The sequence below is a fragment of the Brachyhypopomus gauderio genome, chromosome 3, assembly GCF_052324685.1.
Source record: "Brachyhypopomus gauderio isolate BG-103 chromosome 3, BGAUD_0.2, whole genome shotgun sequence".
Classification (NCBI taxonomy): Eukaryota; Metazoa; Chordata; class Actinopteri; order Gymnotiformes; family Hypopomidae; genus Brachyhypopomus; species Brachyhypopomus gauderio.
In genome coordinates, this window is record NC_135213.1 from 30,185,544 (window position 1) to 30,204,817 (window position 19,274).

The window sequence follows — 19,274 nt, forward strand, 5'->3', positions numbered from 1 at the left end:
GCTTCTCAGTGTGAATGAGGATTTCAGGATGAATGCATTTCACTTGCAGTTCATGGATGCATTTGTCAGTATCATTTGCATGCATGTATTTGAGAGAAGAAACGTGGTTAAAAACATTTACACTGAAGAAAGATTCAAATTCAACTAAATCTTAATGCCATTTATAATGGACGTTATAATTAATAATGGATAATAATGGAATGTACTTCCTACCTTTAAAGTAATATTCATTATACAGTGCCTTTACCTGTTGCTATTCTGTGGAAAATCACTGGTATAGGATCTCGTGTGACTAATACTTCATCATCATTCTCAGAGTTAGAGACATATGTGTTGTCTGAAAGGGAAAACGTACACAGATATTAACAGCAAAAAATCACAAACTAAATAGCAGTAATAGCTACATTTAATCAACATCTGTCAGACTGATTTGATTTACATAAACAGAGTAATGGTCAGACTAAACACAATCCTTGGATTAATTCATATTTATTTCAATTTTGTTGTTTTTTTTTTAACAGTGAAGAAACCAATAAAGTTACAAGGCTTAATACAGGAAACTTGTCGTTGACATCACCACTATTAATGTCACTGAAACGATAATTCCCACAATTCTGTGGTGAGTTTTGAACAATCTGCTGTTTATGGCCTGTCCTTGCATGCTGTGTGGATTTCGTTAGCTACGTCCCAGTCTGGCCCAGGGACGTCCGAACTGTTTCACGCCATATCCTCTGTCTACCACTGAACTTTAGAGGCACTTAAAACCCAGCGCACAGGCCTACAGGAGGTCTGCCTCCCCTGGCCTTCGGTAGGAGAAAAGCTTTTAGATATTTCGTCTGGATCAAGGTCATTCTCAGACAAACGTTTCTGTAGTCTCCAGCTTTTCCCACGTATAAGATTTAGCATTTTGTGATTCGTCAACCCCTTTAGAAGAGTGATGCTAACATGGGTGGTGGTGTTTACTGAAGCCACAACTACAGGGACAGCACCCCTGTGGTAACGTCAGCTTATAACATAGGCCATGATGGCTGTAGCATTAACCTTTTCTGCAACACCCAAACTTTATAACCTAGAGAGGCCAAACTACAATCCACAAAACTGGTGACATGCCTGAATTAACACGTCATTTAATTACCCAGTTTGAGTACACCAGAGAAGTAAAAACACCAAATGCATCTCACCTGACTAGACCAAAAAAAGTCCTTAAATCTACTGTAAAATCAACTGCCCCCAACTCAGAGATCATTTCAGTTTCACAAACCCTCTCTACCTAAAGGGAATAGGCTGTATATTAGCCTAGCTCTTCATGTCAGTACTAGTACTAGGAATTATACAGGTATGCCAGGGAACAGCAGGTTGCCATCTTTAAAAATACCCGAAAAGAAATACCCATACCTGCTCAAACCTGATGTGCCAGTGGAATTTAAGCAGGGTGAGAGAAAATGAAGTCTATTTAAGCCAACCCCCTTGGTAACAGCAGCAATAAAGAGCTCTCCCATTGTGGATGTGGGCAGTCTGACGTGGCCACATTAACAGTCCCTTTGTGTGGTGGCCCACAACAGTTTTCTTGTCATGCAAATTTTAGTTCACTGCCAGAAATAAAACCTGTATAAATGTCCCCAAGCTCCTTGTCATGCGGAATTGAATTCTACAGGATCTCCAAATATGCCATTTAATATGTCATTATAAACTAAAGGAAAGACACTACAACGGTTAACAAATATGTGTTAAGAGTTTATCTACATGGTTAAATACTTGTTTAATAAAAATGACTGACCTTCTGTATGGAAAATTAAGAAATCAGGTGCAATTCATCACAATCAACTGACACATTCCTTGAATGTTGGAAAAATGAACTGTTAATGTAATAAAACATATGGTACAAATGGTACTTTACCTGGGTAATCATCAGAGACATGTACGGAGTAAGATACCCTGAGCAAACAACAGGAAAGTTAATTATACACATGAATAAAGAAGTCCAAAGACAACACAATGTCTCTCCACTGTTCCAAGAGGTATAAAGTTTCACATGACTATGTAGTTATGGTCAATTCAGTGTAAGGTAATCATAAATTAATGAGCCTGAATCAATACCCCTATAAAGAGGTAAGATAAGTATGTAACATAAAGATGAATTCTGGGAATTGGTTTTCACAGTTGACCCAGGCAAATCTTATTGTAATAAAATCACCCAATCACTGATTCTGCTCGACTCAGCACCGTTTCTCACTGGAGCTCCTTAATAGAGTAACAGTGAAATCAGCTGAGTGTGGTAGCAGACATCCTTTAGTTACACTTCACTGCCAAGTTCTGTTTTTGTCTTTGCCCTTGGCAGAAATGACATTTTGCATACTTCCAATCAGTGCTATAACTGAAAATAAAGCCATAATAAAACATTTTATGATGTAGCCTACACACAAAAACCCAACACATTTGGCTCTTAGATCATATAACTGGAACATCTGCCCTAAAGTTTCGAGTGAGTTACACTTCACGTTTTATTATACATTGTTACCCTCATATAATATAATAACAATGATTCTGTGATAAAGGTAATTCAAGAACTTCCCAAACTGAAGACAATGCACAAATGTGATGTTAATTACATTAAATGGCAGCGAACACATTTTCTAATCAGTTTATCACAATAATGACTAAGATGTGGCTAATGAAAGAAATAAGAGACAAACATTTCAGTTTATATATTGCAGGAGGGGGGCCATAGTCCAGAAGTCCTTAAAATGTATCAGTCCCTAAGGTTATAAAAAAAATTTCAACTTCTGTGATCAAGTAAATGTGACTGCAAAAATAGCACAAAACCCACTAAATACATTTTAAAAGTACAAAGTAAAATTAAATGTTAATTTACTAAATGTGCACTAATCATGGTTCCAAGGGTATGCAGTATCTCCCACTGTTAATAAATACACAGCCACAAGTAGAAGATCCTTTGGTCAGTGTAGCTGATAACTATTATGTTTGAAGACAGCAGTTTGTGAAGACTGAAGGGTCTAATGAGATGCAAGATAGTTCTTATGCTCTGCTGTCTTAGAATGCTGAACGAATCCCTGCATCATCAGAACGTTTCTTTGGTTCTGGAACCAACCCAAGGGCTGATAATTCAGTTGGAAAAATATAAAGGTTTCCAAAAGATGTGCGAAACATGAGTTTCCAAAATGATGTGTGAGGTCTGTCTAGTATTTTAGAGAAGAAGAAAAACTACCAACTGCAAGCAATTGTTACAGTAATAACCACAGTAGCTTTTGCCAGTGATGATACATGCTGACAAGCAATCTTTATATCACATTAGCTAGACCATGTAACCTATAGATCATATAATCTACAAATCATGTTATCTATAGATCATATAGTCTACAATAACAAATCATGTTATCTATAGATCCTATAACACTTAGATCATATTAAGTGCGTATAAGTGATTACATGTGACCTGGAAAGTGAGAGGCGTGTACCTAGGTATTGTGCAGAATAAATAAAATGAGCTAGCATGCAGTATAAGAAAAAGCTGTTTGCTCAAACTCAGTCCCGCTGAGAGTTCTTGACGTTTCTGCAGGGTGGAGGCACTCCAACAGTTATTCAAAGTAACATCTGAGAAGAGCTAAAAATAACTGGGCTGTGTCACGCCTGACACTAGCTTATTTCACTTTCAAGTTCTTGTGTTTAAAAAATTAATATGGCTTAGTCTAGATTAATACACATCACATCATCCACCGCAAATTGCTTGTAATCCATCAGTGGGAAAGTGGCTATGCAATCGGTCAAAGACAGCAGTCAAACAATGGCCACAAACTCCTTTCTTCCAGTTAGAAACATGTCAAAATATGCTCTTTCTGCTGAATCTGCCTGGGTCCAAATGTATAGTGCTTTAGTTTGCTGACATCAGCAAGATTTACATTTGAGGAAGGGGAGGGTGGGTGGTGGGGGCAGAGAAACTGCCTTACACCACATCTATGTCACTCTCACTAAAATCAAATTTGTGGCCTCTTAGAACTGCAAGGCATGTGGGTTTGATTTTCGGGGGAATTCTGCGCCGACCTCCCGCGCTAGTGATGCTGAAAGACAAGCGAACAGAGGCAGGAGTTCTGCACCTCTGCCCCTGGGTGGCTGGATGCCGGTGCATGTCCTTCACTGGTGCAAAACAAAGAGCAGAGGTCCTCGGACCCGAGTCCATGACAGAACCGACTGAACATGGGCCTAATTGACCGGGAACAAATGAAACAAGTCTTAAGTGACATTTAAGGGATTTCACAGGAACTTAAAAACATACTGACTTAGTACAGTGTACTAACACAGAGCTCTGACCATGGGGTGGCAGTGTGAAAACCTTAAATGAAATATTCGATGTCTGCACTGGTTGAAAGTTCGTCTGTTGGTTATTATCGATTATCAATTTAAAAAGAGCACAGTGTTTACAATAAACCAGAAGGTTTAATAATAATGCTGATTTGTTATTGCTATGATAATCTATCTAGGCTTTCTTTATGTTAGATTGCACAACAGACATTATCAGTATTTACAATCTGATCTGATCCACATCTGGTCTTTGGGTTATGAATATACACATTGACAAAATGGCAACTTCTATGTAGTACCCTGAAGCAGCATTTTAATGGTTCACATTTTCAAGACTTTAAATACCGTAATAATAATTTGATTTCAAAGATACCACAGGAAAACTGCGATACTCAATATTGCCATGCGATATTCCAGATTCCATACACCACTCCAAAAGTGACAGAGCTGCTCAACGCTGCACTCTTTTCCATAAAACCCATGAGGCATTAAGTTAATTCACTAGCTGCATATGTCCCAGTGCCTGATAGAAGAGATCATGAGGCTGAAGACAAAGCCAAAACCAGAAGCCACTTTGGAGGTGGGGGTCCTGGATGAGGGGGTTAGTGTTGAAATGAAATAAAAGGTGCAATATATCAGGGTTAAAGGTGCAATATGCAAACTTTTGTAGTATCCTACCCAGGACTCAAATCCAGGGATAAAAGGAGGTAAACTGGAAATCTGAGCAAGGAGCCATCTCCCTAACTGCCAGAGCAGCCATTAAGCTTCCTAAGTGACGGTCTCCATCACACTGATGCTAGGCTAATGTTAGCATATGATCCAACAGATACAGAATGAGGGTTTCATAGCTCTTATTTTCATACTAAAGCTAATAGACCAGTGTGTTTGGCCATTTTATTCAGACACCGTAGATTCATTTACTGTGATTCACAGTAGACTCATAAGCCATAGACCTACCTGTGGAAAACAAAGATGCTTTCAAGTTTCATCACTCGTAAAACAATTTGCAAACCAATTAAAGTTTAACTGAAAATTATATTGTTGCACAGTTAACACTATCTAATTAAAGGATATTTATAATTGTTCTACTTTGTTCTACATCTATTTTTAAGCTTTACTTTTCCTTCATATTATCACCTTTTAAATTTGTAAAAAGAGAACATGTGAATTTACACCATTGCTTATGCAAGTTTTTTTTTGCAAGTTCCTCATTCTTACAAAGTAGGTGTTTTTAGAAGTCTGAAAGTTGAAGTTGCTTCACTTCACTTGTACCTTTTCACTGTGTGAGAAAATGTCATCATGGTAAAGTGCGTAGAGAAGCAGGGAATGTGTTTGAAATTTTCCAGATATCCTCAGAGACAGAAGATCCAATTATGCACCCCCCCCCCCCCCAGTTCATATTTGATCTAATTTTGCCACCTCCCACCCAACATAATTCATCATTTGTAAAACAAACTCATTTTGGTAGCTCTAAGCTGTGGTATATATTCAGTGTGGCTTGATTAAGCCTTCTCACCCACTCTGGTGGCTTCACAGCCTCTTGCTGATGGTGCTGTGTTGGTGTGATGGCCGTTCATCAGGAGGTCTGCTGGGTTGGGAAGGGACTGGGCTGTCTGGCACCCTTCACAAAACGTCTTATTCTGCAGGTGCTGTTCCTCCCTGTTCGGGGCTCCGCCATTAAGCTAGAGCTTTATAGTTTAATTCATAATACAGAGCTCCATAGGATCCAAAGCTCACAACGGCAACCACATTGGGACCTGATGAAATTAGTGCTCAGTGAGACCCCATAAAATGCACTGATGAAATATGTCTTTTGTCTGTCAGTGCTTGGCTAGAGCTCACTAGGCCACTCTGGAAAGACCATGAGTGGAGCTCTGTACTCATGTCACTGTTGTGTAAACTGACATAGGGACTTCTTCAAAGGATCATTTATGTATTTAAAAGCATTTCATACTAGTTCAAATCACATAAATGTATGTATAATTCTTATTTATGTATGCATATATGATAAAATACATACATATAAAAAGCGTTATACATATACATTCTTAGATGATTCATAGAACAACAACTCTAACTGTAGGGCTGGAACAGTATTAAACAACTGAAAATAGAGACAGTTTTTGTTGATACACCAGTGTCTTAACATTTGGTAAGCCTACTGGCTGTGACTCAGACAAGCGCAACACCCACACATCATGTGTGAAAGTCTAGTAGAGCATCAATACTGTAAAACTTAATTAAAGAGCTTGGACAGTAGTTCTGTAGCTTGAAGCAGCAATTAGGCTTTTTTATAGTCCATTCTATTTGTCACATAATGCAATATCATGTTACCACTTATGCAAATGCAGAATTTGTTTGACCTACACTTCCTTTGTTTAAATGAATATATAAACTAAAAAAAAAGGTCAAGTTAAAGATTTCAAGCGGTCATCACAGATATGGATGTTTTGAGTATCAGAAACCCTCAGTGCCTGTCACGTTTCTAAAGCTGTGGGGAGAGCTCAAAATCATTATACTGTAGCACCCCAGTTCAGTATTAATGACACACAATTTACAGCATCTAGTAGCCCCCAGATACAGACCTGACTTCACAGATATTCCCCACTGTACACCGGCACTGACAAATAAAGATATTAAGAGACTATGTAAAAAAGTCCCATTTGAATTCCTGATGTTAATCATCTGCAGCTTGGAATATTTGAAACTGATGAGAAAGGGTGACTAGATGAAGCCAGTGTTCCTCAGCAGAAGCACTGTAATGACTAGATCTTTTGGTCATACACCTGCAACAATCACCTAGATTACCAGGGATGCTTCTTTATAGCTTCAACAAGAAAGCGTACTGGGAATAGTGGTGTAGTGGTGGTACGGAGCAGCGAACCACTGGATTTAATTAATCACGTCTACATGAGCAGCAGGAACGGCGTGTTCCCCAGTCGGCAGGCGGGGCCGCAACGCTGAGAACTACAGGAAATTCACAGCTTCCTTTTCACTTCTGTCACGCCCCAGTGACAAAGTTTTCATCGAAAGCCATCGTCCTGATTGCAATGCATGCTGCCTCATTTACGAACAAGCGTGACATTTGCAGACCCAGTTCAAAACAAATGACAAACAGCCTCCTGATTCCGTCCATTTTGAAGAGTTTTTTTTTTTTTTTTTTTACTTTTTATGCTTTTCAACTTTATGTACAACAGGCACTTTTTAGATGCATTAGGAGCTCCAAAAATGTTACTGGATCATAGGATCATAAGCTAGTATTTTATTTGGTTTTAATTATGCTGCTTACACTGTTTGTTTATACTGGTTTGGGATTTTGCATGAGTTTTCATCTGATTATACATTTGAGACAGGTACTCTCACCCTTAGCCCCACCACCAGCTTGTTTTGCTAATCCAACAGGATGCTGTTATTCTAAAAAGAACATATAATTTTTTTATGATAAAGTCAGTTTTTATATCATATATCAATAAATGTATATAGAACACTAAAGACACACCTTGAAGAACAATATAGGATAAAATAGGATAAACATGATATCGAGTCTTCTTTCTATTTACCCAAAACAGTGCAGAAGTAAGTCGTTCAAAAACCCATTAATTTACCTTATTTTAATTGTATTACCTCATAATCTTTATGTGTCAATCTGCTGTTATATTTGAAACATTGCCAGCCTATTCACATACCATCCTGTAAAATATATATGAGTGTGTGCATGTGTGTATGTATTATGTTTTACTGTGTCTGTTATTTTCTGTTGTGTTTGTGTTGTTTAGTGTGGATTATTTTTATCAAGTGGCTCTGCTACTTGCCAGGCCGCCATTGTAAATAAGAACTTGTTCTTAATGTCTTGCCTGGTAAAATAAAGGTTTAATAAAAAATAATAATAATAATAATCCTGCAATGGTCACACAACAATTTGCATATAATCTCTCAACATCTACATTTGATATTTTTGGGGTAAGCCTGATTTACCTAAAACCACTTCAGTGATTTCCTAAAGTTAATAAGCCAACATCAAGCTTAATATGATAACAGGCTTTTCCCACACTGAAGCTTTGCACCATTAAACAGTAACAATAAACTGATTTCTTAGCTATGATGCAACATGTCTGTACGGCCTGCGCCATACACAGCAATTCATCAGAAAAGCAAAGAATCTGAATGAGTCATTAAATTAAATTAATCAACTATTCACACTATTCATCAACTATTCAGACAATGACTCTTAAACCCAAAACTACACAGCAATGGGATGAAGTCACTGTTTTACAGAAAACCTGCCGCCTTTAGGAGATTAGCTCGATATTCTGCCTAATTTTGCAAAAGGGTGTTCATATTAAATTATTAAACATTAAAACATGCAGCCTACACAAACCCAGTTTTAGTGATTCTAATAATAATTCATAAATAAATGTTTTTAGAATAACACCCTAGTTTGCTGCATTCATCTTGAAAACAAAAACAATTAGTCTATTATGCATTTGTTTTCATGAATTGACATTTTCAAAAATAAACTCAAAAGGGTTTGAGTGTTTAGAAGAGCATTCCCCAAACTACGGGCTCTGACTCCACATGGGGTCCCTGATTTACAAACGGGAGGAACTCTCTTTACCCCTCAAACTTAATATTACAGATATTGTTTTAACTATGTGAGGGTTTTGTGAACTACTATTTTGAAATGTCATTGAGTTAAACAAGGTGCTATCAGAAGTGTATGTACGCTATCGCCTGTGTTTTTGAGACTGTACCATTACAGTGACACAGCACTTCAGCAATAAGAACAGACACATTTCTCTGTCCATCTACCCCCACTACTTCATCATCAAAATTAAGTGACTGTGATTCAGTAGGAGAGCAGTCAAAAGTAAATAAATTAAACAACAACAATGTGCCAGAACATCTCTCGAATATGGATTCACAAGCTTGACAATACAAAACAAAGAGAAACTAAAATGGCTTTTGTTTGGAAGTGTCCTTTGAGAGGCCAAGTAAGCTCACAAGACATTTACAGACAAGTCATAATAAACACGTCAAAAAAACTAAACTTTCTATTCTATATAGCAGTCACAAATTAAGTTTGGTATAACAGGTAAAGTTGTCAAAAAAGTATTGGGGTCCCCAAAAATGTATAATGTCCATTTGGAATAGGTTACCCAAAACAGTTTGGGAACCCCTGATTTAGAAGGTATAGAAGGTGAGAAGATAATATATATATATACTGATGGTGAATGTAGTTTTCAAGAGAAGAAGGAGGTAAACTAGATTTTAGGTCTATATAAAGATTATAAATACAGATATCCTGAAGGTATGTTGTGTGATCTGGAAATCCGAAACACTACAAATCCTAAATTTCTCTAAACATTATTTACAGAAGCCTGTTTACTGTCCAGTCTAGTAGTCAATGTATTCCACCACACACACAGCCCAATACCAACACCACTGGCAGTAAGTGAAGCTTTAATTGTGCGTAAGGTCATTATTCAGTAGAGGCCTAGAGAGATTGCAGTCTAAGCCAGGGGCTGCCCTAATTAAAATAGAATTAATTGAAATATCAGAGCCCCCACTCTGCATTCATAAATCTTTTCTCAGGATTTGCTTATCGGTGCTGGTGCTGCTCCAATGAACGAAATGCGCGTTCCTGGACACCTACGTTTTAATTACCATATTTATCAAGGTATTTGCATGACTGTGGCGAAGGAAGTACTATAACAAATTCATCCAAATGCCCTCAGGTAAGCCGTCATAATTTGAGCTGAGTATTAGAAATAACTGTGATGGTTCTTAAGGCTGTTGGCCACAAATTACAATGAGAAAATGTGGCTATACAGCTCTTAATACCATGCAAATAACCCCAAAATGTGTGTTGGTAATTACATAGGGATGTACATAGAATGTACAATAAAATTAATCACTCTGGTCGAAATTCAGGGCCAAACTTAAAACCAAGTTGACTTTCTGTGACATAGCTAGTCCAGAATCCACAGGTGACATTTCTGAAAATGTCCTAACATTAATGATCATGCATTTTATTGAAACAGCAAATTATGCAGAACATCACCCAACACAGCTCCACTGAACAGAAAACTAGGTAAGTTCTTCTAGATGGACATACAACATCCTACTGTAACAAAAAAAGAACTGTAATCTTTACTTAGTTCATTCTATTTATGTATATAAAACACCTTATTGCGTATTGAGCTCTCTTGCCTTTTGACACCCTGAATGACATATGATCTTCAAGCAAAGAAAAAAGTAAAACTGCGGTTCCCTTAGATAGACATAATAGGACTCAGTGTGAGGGCAGAGCTGGCTGGACTCCAGTCTCTCTGTGTTTCCTGGAGGCTTGTCAGTAGGTGCTTTCCGAAGAACGAGCACTCCACGCAATTCACTAGTGCGTCTCCAAAACATAACGTCGTACGGCAGTATGAATCAGACCTCGACTTCATTCTTGTTTTCAGCTCCCTTGACTGTCCCTCTTATCACATTTACAGTATATAGCCAGACTATATTGTTCTTCTTCCTACTAAATTTGCATGCAGTTGACTTGCTGTATGCAAAACGCCAAGCTGACCTTATTATGGAGCACAGGAACAGCCTACAGCAGACTTAGCTTTGTTTCACGAGCCAGGCATGCTAACCAAATGGAGCTGAACTGCAGGCAGCACAACTAAGGTGTTTCACTACCTTCAGCGTGATTAACTGACCCAACTTGCAGTTCGTCTAGATTTATATAAGCTTGCATGCACACAAAGAATGCACATACATGTATGCAGTGTACATATAGTACACACGTGTAGTTACAGACTTGCACTATTACCAAAGCTTTTTGAAATACATCATCTGATTAACATCTGGTGTTCTCTTTCTGACAACAGCATGATATCAATGTAAACATCTTTACCTTCTACATCCTTTTGAATAGGTAAATGTGAAGGTGGCGTCAGTGTATCGAAAATCTGAAAGCCAAAGAAGATCAAACAGTCATATATGTGACCACGTCGACAAGGACCTGCACCACTTACAATGGAGGGGACCACAATCAAAAGTCCCTCTCAACAAGTGTAGTCTCCATGGCAACATCAAGAGGGATTTCCACTGACGTGGGATGTTGAGGAAGCAAATTGATAGCTAATAAATATTTACCTAGCCTCTGCTCATTCAGCCGGCTATTTGGGTTCTTCACCTGACTCATGCGAAGGCCATATGTATGTCGGTTTGATGATGGAAATATTTCCATTTTGATACCCCCAGAGAGCACTTGCTAATTGCATGACAGGCATATTAATGCCTTATTACGGTTATATTATTCTAAGGACAGCAAAGCAAGACTGGTAGTTCCGTAGGCCCGTTAAGAAAAGTCGATAACTGCATATTTCGTAAATATAGCAAAATATCCGACAAGCAAAAATGTAATGCGCACATTGGGAGCTGTTTATTCAGTAATCTGAACCGTGCTTTGGATGTAGTGAGCAGTATACGACATTCGGGATGGTACAAACTACGAGGTGTGTTTAGGTCTGCCTAATTCGGTGTGTGAATAACGTTATTATTCACACACCGTGAAGACAGGCTGGGTAGAAGGAAAACACTACACTTCATAATAGGCTGAGCAAACTCACCGGAGAAAAGGCAGTCCTTTTCTGCCTTGCACCTTTGTATTACGATGTCGACGTCTTTTTGAATTCTCTCTTGTCTTGAACACATCCCCATGAAATAAAAACCCACTGAAATGGCCTTTCTTACTAATGCACAGCGAAATATCCTCTCCCTTCCCAGGCACAGTGTACCTAAAGCAGTCACACGTAATTGGACGTGTGCTGTAGAACAATCCCAGGTGTGTCACACAGACCGTGCTGTTTCAGTTCGGCGACACCGTTTCATCTCGTCTAACAATAGATCGTGCCCGTAAATAATAAAAAAACCTTCAGCAGTTGGAGCTTCCTTTCCGCGATGGATTTCATAAAGATATGACTTTTACACCGGAAGCATCGTACTACCCTCCTCATCACTCTGCTAAACCCAACAATGGCGATTCCGAGAGGCACGAGCAGGAGCCAGCAAGTCTTAAAGTGAAACTAACATTGCTGTTAGAGAACGTACGGGCGAAATCGACGTGGCCACGTTACAAAATAACTGTTATCAGGATAATGTTGTGGGATCCTCAGTCGAACCCAGTGGTACCAGTATTCATGCCAGATGATGTCATGGGCATGTTTTTCTACCCACGCGCCCACTCAGTTTTTCGATTTACCGAAAAGACAACCACGTGACCTGCCCTGGTACTTTACTATATTGATCATTATACTTAACGATAAGATTTCGTCGAAAAAAACACATTTTCAGATGGTGCTCGAGTGATCTACATCAGGCTAGTAGTTGTGTGAAAGCATTTATTCATTCGGCAACCTGTGACCTAATGAAATACCTTTTAACTAAATAACAGCGGTCAAAATGTATACACACAGCACAATGAAAGAGCCATCAGCATCCACGAAGCATTAACATGATACGCTAATGATTATGTTAATACAGTGTTTTATTACCACAATTTTTCCTCAGTGTTTTACAGTGTTTACAATTTCGATTATGACTTCGAAAGCTCACAATGCTTTCGAACAGAAATACAAGACCTACTTAATTAATATTATTATTATTATTATTGTGGATGTTATCATTGTTATTAAACCCAGCTTCTGGAGTATAAAGCACAGATATGACAGATATGATGACAACATCACCATCAGGTCCTTCCAAAAAATATTTGTACAAACGTTTGAACAAATATTTGTAAAAGATAGCACAAGGTAAACTGGGCAGAGAGCAAAAGAGAGGGAGAGAGAATGTTCAGTCCAACTGTGCTGTATTAAACCAGGCTGTATTAGACCAGTCCAGCTGTGCTGTATTAAACCAGGCTAGACCAGGCAGTATTAAAGCAGTCCAGCTGTGCTTTATTATACCAGTCCAGCTGTGCTGTATTAGACCAGGCTATATTAGGCTAGTCCAGTTATGTTGTATTAGACCAGGCTGTGTTAGGCTAATCCAGCTCTGCTGTATTAGACCAGGCTTCAGGAAGTGAACAACCCCTTTTCAGCCACACAGGCCTCTTTCTACCACAGACACTTTAGAAACGAAAGTCTGGTTGAAATTGGAGTGACGAACAACACAGGTAATTTCCACTCATACAGAAACTTTTTTTCCGTATAGAGCTTTTTCTTTTCTGAAGTGCTGCTAAAGGAGCAGATGAATTGCTTAGCAAAACTATGGTCTTCATCCCCATCGACACACCTTTGAGTTGCCTTCTGATTATTTTAATATACTGCTTTATCATGCCCACAAATGAGTGCTGAGGGTATTGGGCTTGTAAGGTGAAATCTAATTAGCACAGTCCTCTAGGAAACACAGGCTTTATAAACACACTGGGCTAAAGGCAGTTATGGGAGGTGGGTACTGAGTGTATGTATTGAGTATAAGTGTGAATGCATATGTAAACTAGAGAGAGAGAGAGAGAGAGAGAGAGAAAGATGAAGAAAAAGGGGATGAGAGAGGAAGGGGTAAGATAAAGACAAACAGAGAGAAAGAATACTTCCCACACCATTTGAGTTGACTGGCTGTTGAATATGGTTCATTAATCCCAATTTCACAAGGATGCAGGCAGTTGACGAGTGGGCCAGTGTATACCCACTGCCCTCACTGCATTCCATCATCAGCTTCTCATGGTACATAAAGCCTGTTTAAGTGGCCCGAGACCTACGATCCAATTTAATAATCACTTTATTTTCTTCATCATGATCTTGGTTCTGCAGGCAAGCATTATTTCACCAAGTATGTTTGACATACTTGGTGAAATGAAAACAGACATGGAGTTTGTCTTGGTGTGTGCACATGTTTATGACGTGTAACGTACTTGACAAAGCAGACCATACTGTCCATACTGTTCACATGTATCCAAGTGAATTAAAGCGTCAAACTAAGGGGAAATAATAATAATAATTAAAAAAAATAAATAAGTTTACAAGAGCTAATGTAACAGACCTAAGGGTGCTGAGATGGGAGTGTGTCTATGAGCAGAATCTGAAGAAGCATAATTATCTGTTATTAACATTATATTGCAGTTTTGTGCATGTTGCACAGTTTTCTATAGCAAATTGCAAGTTACTGGACATTGTGCAGTTGTGGAAAGATGTGTTGTGTTGTACAGGAGTTTGGCCCGAGCAAGGGCGATAAGTAAGTTCTTGTTTAAAGTGCAGAGTTGTTGCTACGGCTCTGGGGCAAAAGCACTGGCATTGATGCCCCTGTCTTCTCCCCGATGGGAGTGGCTGGAAGAGGTGGTGTCCTGGGTGACAGGGGTCAGTTGGAATCTGGCCTGCACACTTCGTAACACTGCAGTTGTAAATGTCCTGAAGCACTGGCATACGGTAGCCGATGACTCTCTCCTCTGCCCTGACTACTAATGGTGTTTGTTTTGTTGGCTTGTTCGTTTAGTGTGGAGTGAACTGACCATATCCTTACGAACAATATAATGTGGCAAAACCATCTTGTGTAGTGCTGATTCATTTTCATTCTATGTTGTACAGTTTCTATAATGCAATTATTGTTTCCTTTTATCATAGGCCAGAAAGATTGCTTCCTTACTTTGAATGAAATTGTTATAATCTATTCATTTGCAATTCATGGTGCAATATTTGATAGCTAAAATAGTCTGTGCAGTGATACAGAATTGCTGTGTGTGTGGAAGGGGGATGGGTCTATGCGTGTAATGCAGCATGTTAATTTCTTAGTTAAGGTGAGGTATATCAACTGTGACAGAATTTCACATCCAAAATCTCAGTAAATATCTACTACAGCCAATGTACAGGCCACACTGTCTTTGTTGCATTATTGGGTTTGTTTGAGAAGGAGGAACATTTCGAACTGTACCAGCCAGTGCACACAGCTCATTTGGATTAATTCAGAAAAGTATTTAATCAGACATCAATGCAGGGTTTTTAAAAGAGACATCTGATGAATATGACTGAAAACCTTCATTAGCCTGAAGGGAATTTGTCCCAGAGGGGGTCTACATTATTGAGTCATTTTGAAGAACTGTACATGCCCATGTTCCAAAGACATTCTGACATTCTCTGTAGCAGTCAACACAATGTAAAAATAACTTCATAACACCCCCATCCCCTTCACCTTACACCCATTCCTCTAATATCTCAGTCAAGTGCATGAGCCATTTCACCTTCTCACCTGTGTACAGGGTGTCTCAACAGTAAGGAAACACTGATCTAAAATTAAACGAGTCTTCAGGCTATGCATTTCTCCAACTTCTGTTGATGGTCACAAGTTAAAGATCACGGTTAAAGTTAAAGATCACAAGTCTAAGCAGGCAACTGCATTCTCAGAGGCAAAACTATCCAAAAAGGCCTTTCACCAGGAATATCATCTGGAAGTTTCCAGGAACTGGTATGATCTTGTGTTCCTGTGTTCACACAGAGATACAGGTGCATGAGCAAAATAAGATGTTATTTTTATTCTTATCAATCTCTAATCTCATAAAGATCAAGAAATAGAAGACACTGTCTAGCTCTCTAACTTCCTGTTCTTTTGCTATGAAACTAACATGTTGACTGGTTCTTTATATCTTAGATGAGCGAATTAGAGGGTCATTTAGTGGGCAGTAGGCCATTCTCCATCCAAAGAAGTGTGTGTGTGTGTGTGTGTGTTTGCTCATCTCCTCCACTTGTCCTCTCTGGCAGTAATTTATGAGACTCACATTGTCTCCTTCCCTTTCTGTTGCTGGTGAAACACATTGAAACAAGGGCAGTATTTCAAACACCAAAGTCTAAATGGAATATAATGGACTCAGGCCATCCTGGGTAGACAACTGATTCATTTTTTTTTTTTGGTTCGTTTTGTTAGTGGTTACTGGCATCTACCAGTGTTGTCCACTGTACCTGACAGGCAGGGTGCCATGAAAGAGTGACAGAACAGTGTATTCCCAATATCAGCTCATTGTCGATGTTCAATTCTGTTTCAGTTTGTTTTCCCTTCATTCTGTAGGCTACAGTGTGGCAGCATGTTTGGGACGTTCATGGTCGTAGGGCTGCATGATAACTGGCAGTTCTGCCCCTTTGTTTTCTGCTTCTGGAACATTCCAGCAAGTCTCTTTCAGGAGCTCTGTGGTCCCCAGCAGACTCAGCAGTAAGCAGTTTGTCACAGAGCAGAGTCTGACGGGCTAGCTGGATTTTGTTTGACCACCTCTTTTTAATGCATCTGAAAGTATGACATCAAAAGCGAGAAGTTAATTTGAGAAGCATACGTGTGTGTGTGTGTGTGTGTGTGCGCGCGCATATATATATATATATATATATATATATATATATATATACTGTTTATATATATATATATATATACTGTTTATATATATATATATATATATATATATATATATATATATATATATATACTGTTTATATATATATATATATACTGTTTCTCTGGAAATGTCTGAAGTGCTTGTGAATTTGTAGGAGGAGGTACCAGTTTACGCACCCACATATGGACGCGCACATATACAGGTTAGGTTGATTCTAGTCTTGCAAGTGTCACGGTCACAGCCCCGGACCCTTCCCTGTGGGCGTGTCATCATGTCGTCTGCGTGCTGTTATGTCCATATTAGTAGTTCCGTGGGTGTGGGTTGTTTGTGAGCGTGTTCGTAGTCTCACCTGTGCCTTGTCTCGAGATCACGAGGGTCTGTGTTAATCACCTATTTAATGTGCGCTCGCGCAGTGTCTTGTGCTCGTCTTTGTCTAAAGTTCCGTGCCAGTGTGAGTGTGTGTTGTGCTCGCTCTACGCTCGGAGCTTACACGTCTGTTTCGTCCAATAAAACGTTCTCTGTTGCACCTTGCGACGCTCGTCGTGCCTCCTTCCTACGAGCGTCACAGAAAGACGAGCCGTCAAGATGCCGGGATACGCTCCCCGGGCAAAGAAGGGAAAGAAGAAAAGCAAGCGTCGCCATTCATCTCACCCTGCATATGCCCGAGAGGAGTTGCTGGTGGAAGGGACCTTCCCCCCGGCAGACCTGGAGGAGACTGGGCCGTTCTATGTGAGCACAGCTGCGTGGACATTTGCCCCCCCCGAGGTTGAGTTTGGGAGCGAGGAGTCCGAGGAGGAGGAGAGTCCTCTTCCTTCCGAAGATTCCGAGGAGGAGACGGAGAGAGGTGCCAGCTCTGCTCCGTTCAAGCACTCCGCTCCCCTCGTGACCGAGGAAGCCAGCCCTCTGCCCTCTGTAAGTGCCGAATCAGGCACGCACTACGGAGAGAGCGAGGGTGAAGACGTCAGTCCCCCTCCCTCCATTTACTCGGCGCCCACCGTGTATTACGGAGGAGAGGATCCAGACGTCAGTCCCCCTCCCTCCGTTTACTCGGCGCCCACCGTGTATTACGGAGGAGAGGATCCAGACGTCAGTCCTCCCCCGTCCGTCTACTCGGAGTCCACCAGAGAGGACAGCGAGGGAGAACAAGACGTCAGCCCTCCGCCGTCCGTGTGTGCGCCACTCGCCGAATCCAACAGCGAGGGCGAGGAGGTGTCTAGCTCTTCCTCCTCTGTGCGGTCAGAAATGACCGTGCGTACAGAGAAGGGGAGGAGACCGGAGGGCGAGGCGCGTTCGGGCTCTGAGGCGAGCTGGATGGACTGCTCGCCTTACGTCTCCGTGGAAGAGGCGATGTCAAGGAGCCCAGGAGCCTCGGAGGAGGAGGAGCGGATGGAGACGTCAGAGGGCGAAGAGATGCTACCCCGGCGAGCGCAAGAGACCCGAGGCCCGGGGGTGTGTTTCGGGTTGCCCCCCGAGGCACCTCGTACCCCGGCCAATGAGCGGCGTCAGGCAAAACCCCCGCCAGCGCCCAGGAAGCCTGAAGCGCCCAAAGCCAAGCCAGCGGGTGCGCGGTTGCCTGGAGCGCCAAGCAGCGCTGCGCGCGCGGGAGGACCGGTCCCGCAGAAGGAAGGGACCCCGCCTCTGGTTCCGCCTGCAGCCCTGGGAGGGTTCGCGCCGCTGGCCGCGCTCTTGCAAGCGGGGAGCGCGATCTCCTGGCTGCCCATGCCTGTGTGTTTGTCAGTCCCCTTGTTTATCCCTAATTTCCTTTTCCCTCTTGTGCCCCTTGTGTTTCATGTTCCTGTATGTGTGTTCGTCCACGTGCCCGTGTTTAATGTACTTTCCCCTGTCTTCCCAGGGAGGGTGTTCTAGAGCTGTTCGTGGCGGTTCCCACCATCGGGGGAGACGGCTCTCGGAGGCTCGTGAACCCGGCGGCTCCGGACCTGCCCGTTGGTGTTGGTTCGGGGCTTTCCAGCTGCGCGGGACGCTCCGGGAGTAGCGAGCCCCTGGTGGAGGGTTCTGTCACGGTCACAGCCCCGGACCCTTCCCTGTGGGCGTGTCATCATGTCGTCTGCGTGCTGTTATGTCCATATTAGTAGTTCCGTGGGTGTGGGTTGTTTGTGAGCGTGTTCGTAGTCTCACCTGTGCCTTGTCTCGAGATCACGAGGGTCTGTGTTAATCACCTATTTAATGTGCGCTCGCGCAGTGTCTTGTGCTCGTCTTTGTCTAAAGTTCCGTGCCAGTGTGAGTGTGTGTTGTGCTCGCTCTACGCTCGGAGCTTACACGTCTGTTTCGTCCAATAAAACGTTCTCTGTTGCACCTTGCGACGCTCGTCGTGCCTCCTTCCTACGAGCGTCACAGCAAGTACATATTTATATATTTAGTATGAACTTATATATGATATGACTAATATCCTTACTTGGGTGGTATAGTTTAAGATTGCATATTTAAATCTGTAGTATGAACTGATATATGATATGACTAATATATTCTTACTTGGGTGGTATAGTTAAAAAATTCCAGTCCAGTTCCATTTCCTCAGAATGCAATAATTCAGAAGTGGCTCAGCAAAGTGAGAAATTAGACGTGATGGGTGGAA

General features: G+C 41.0%; 1 protein-coding gene across 1 annotated transcript in view; it reads right to left on the minus strand.

The window, feature by feature from the left end:
• Positions 1 to 12,549, minus strand: part of parp8 (poly (ADP-ribose) polymerase family, member 8) — a 30,432-nt gene extending 17,883 nt beyond the window's left edge. Inside the window, exons 1-4 of the mRNA XM_077001065.1 lie at positions 11,940 to 12,549; positions 11,222 to 11,276; positions 1,898 to 1,935; positions 248 to 337 (exon numbers count right to left, since the gene is read on the minus strand). Coding sequence (XP_076857180.1) covers positions 248 to 337; positions 1,898 to 1,935; positions 11,222 to 11,276; positions 11,940 to 12,030 — 274 coding nt within the window. The 5' untranslated portion in view covers positions 12,031 to 12,549. The remainder of the gene's footprint in view (positions 1 to 247; positions 338 to 1,897; positions 1,936 to 11,221; positions 11,277 to 11,939) is intronic.
• Between the last annotated feature and the right edge of the window lie 6,725 nt (positions 12,550 to 19,274).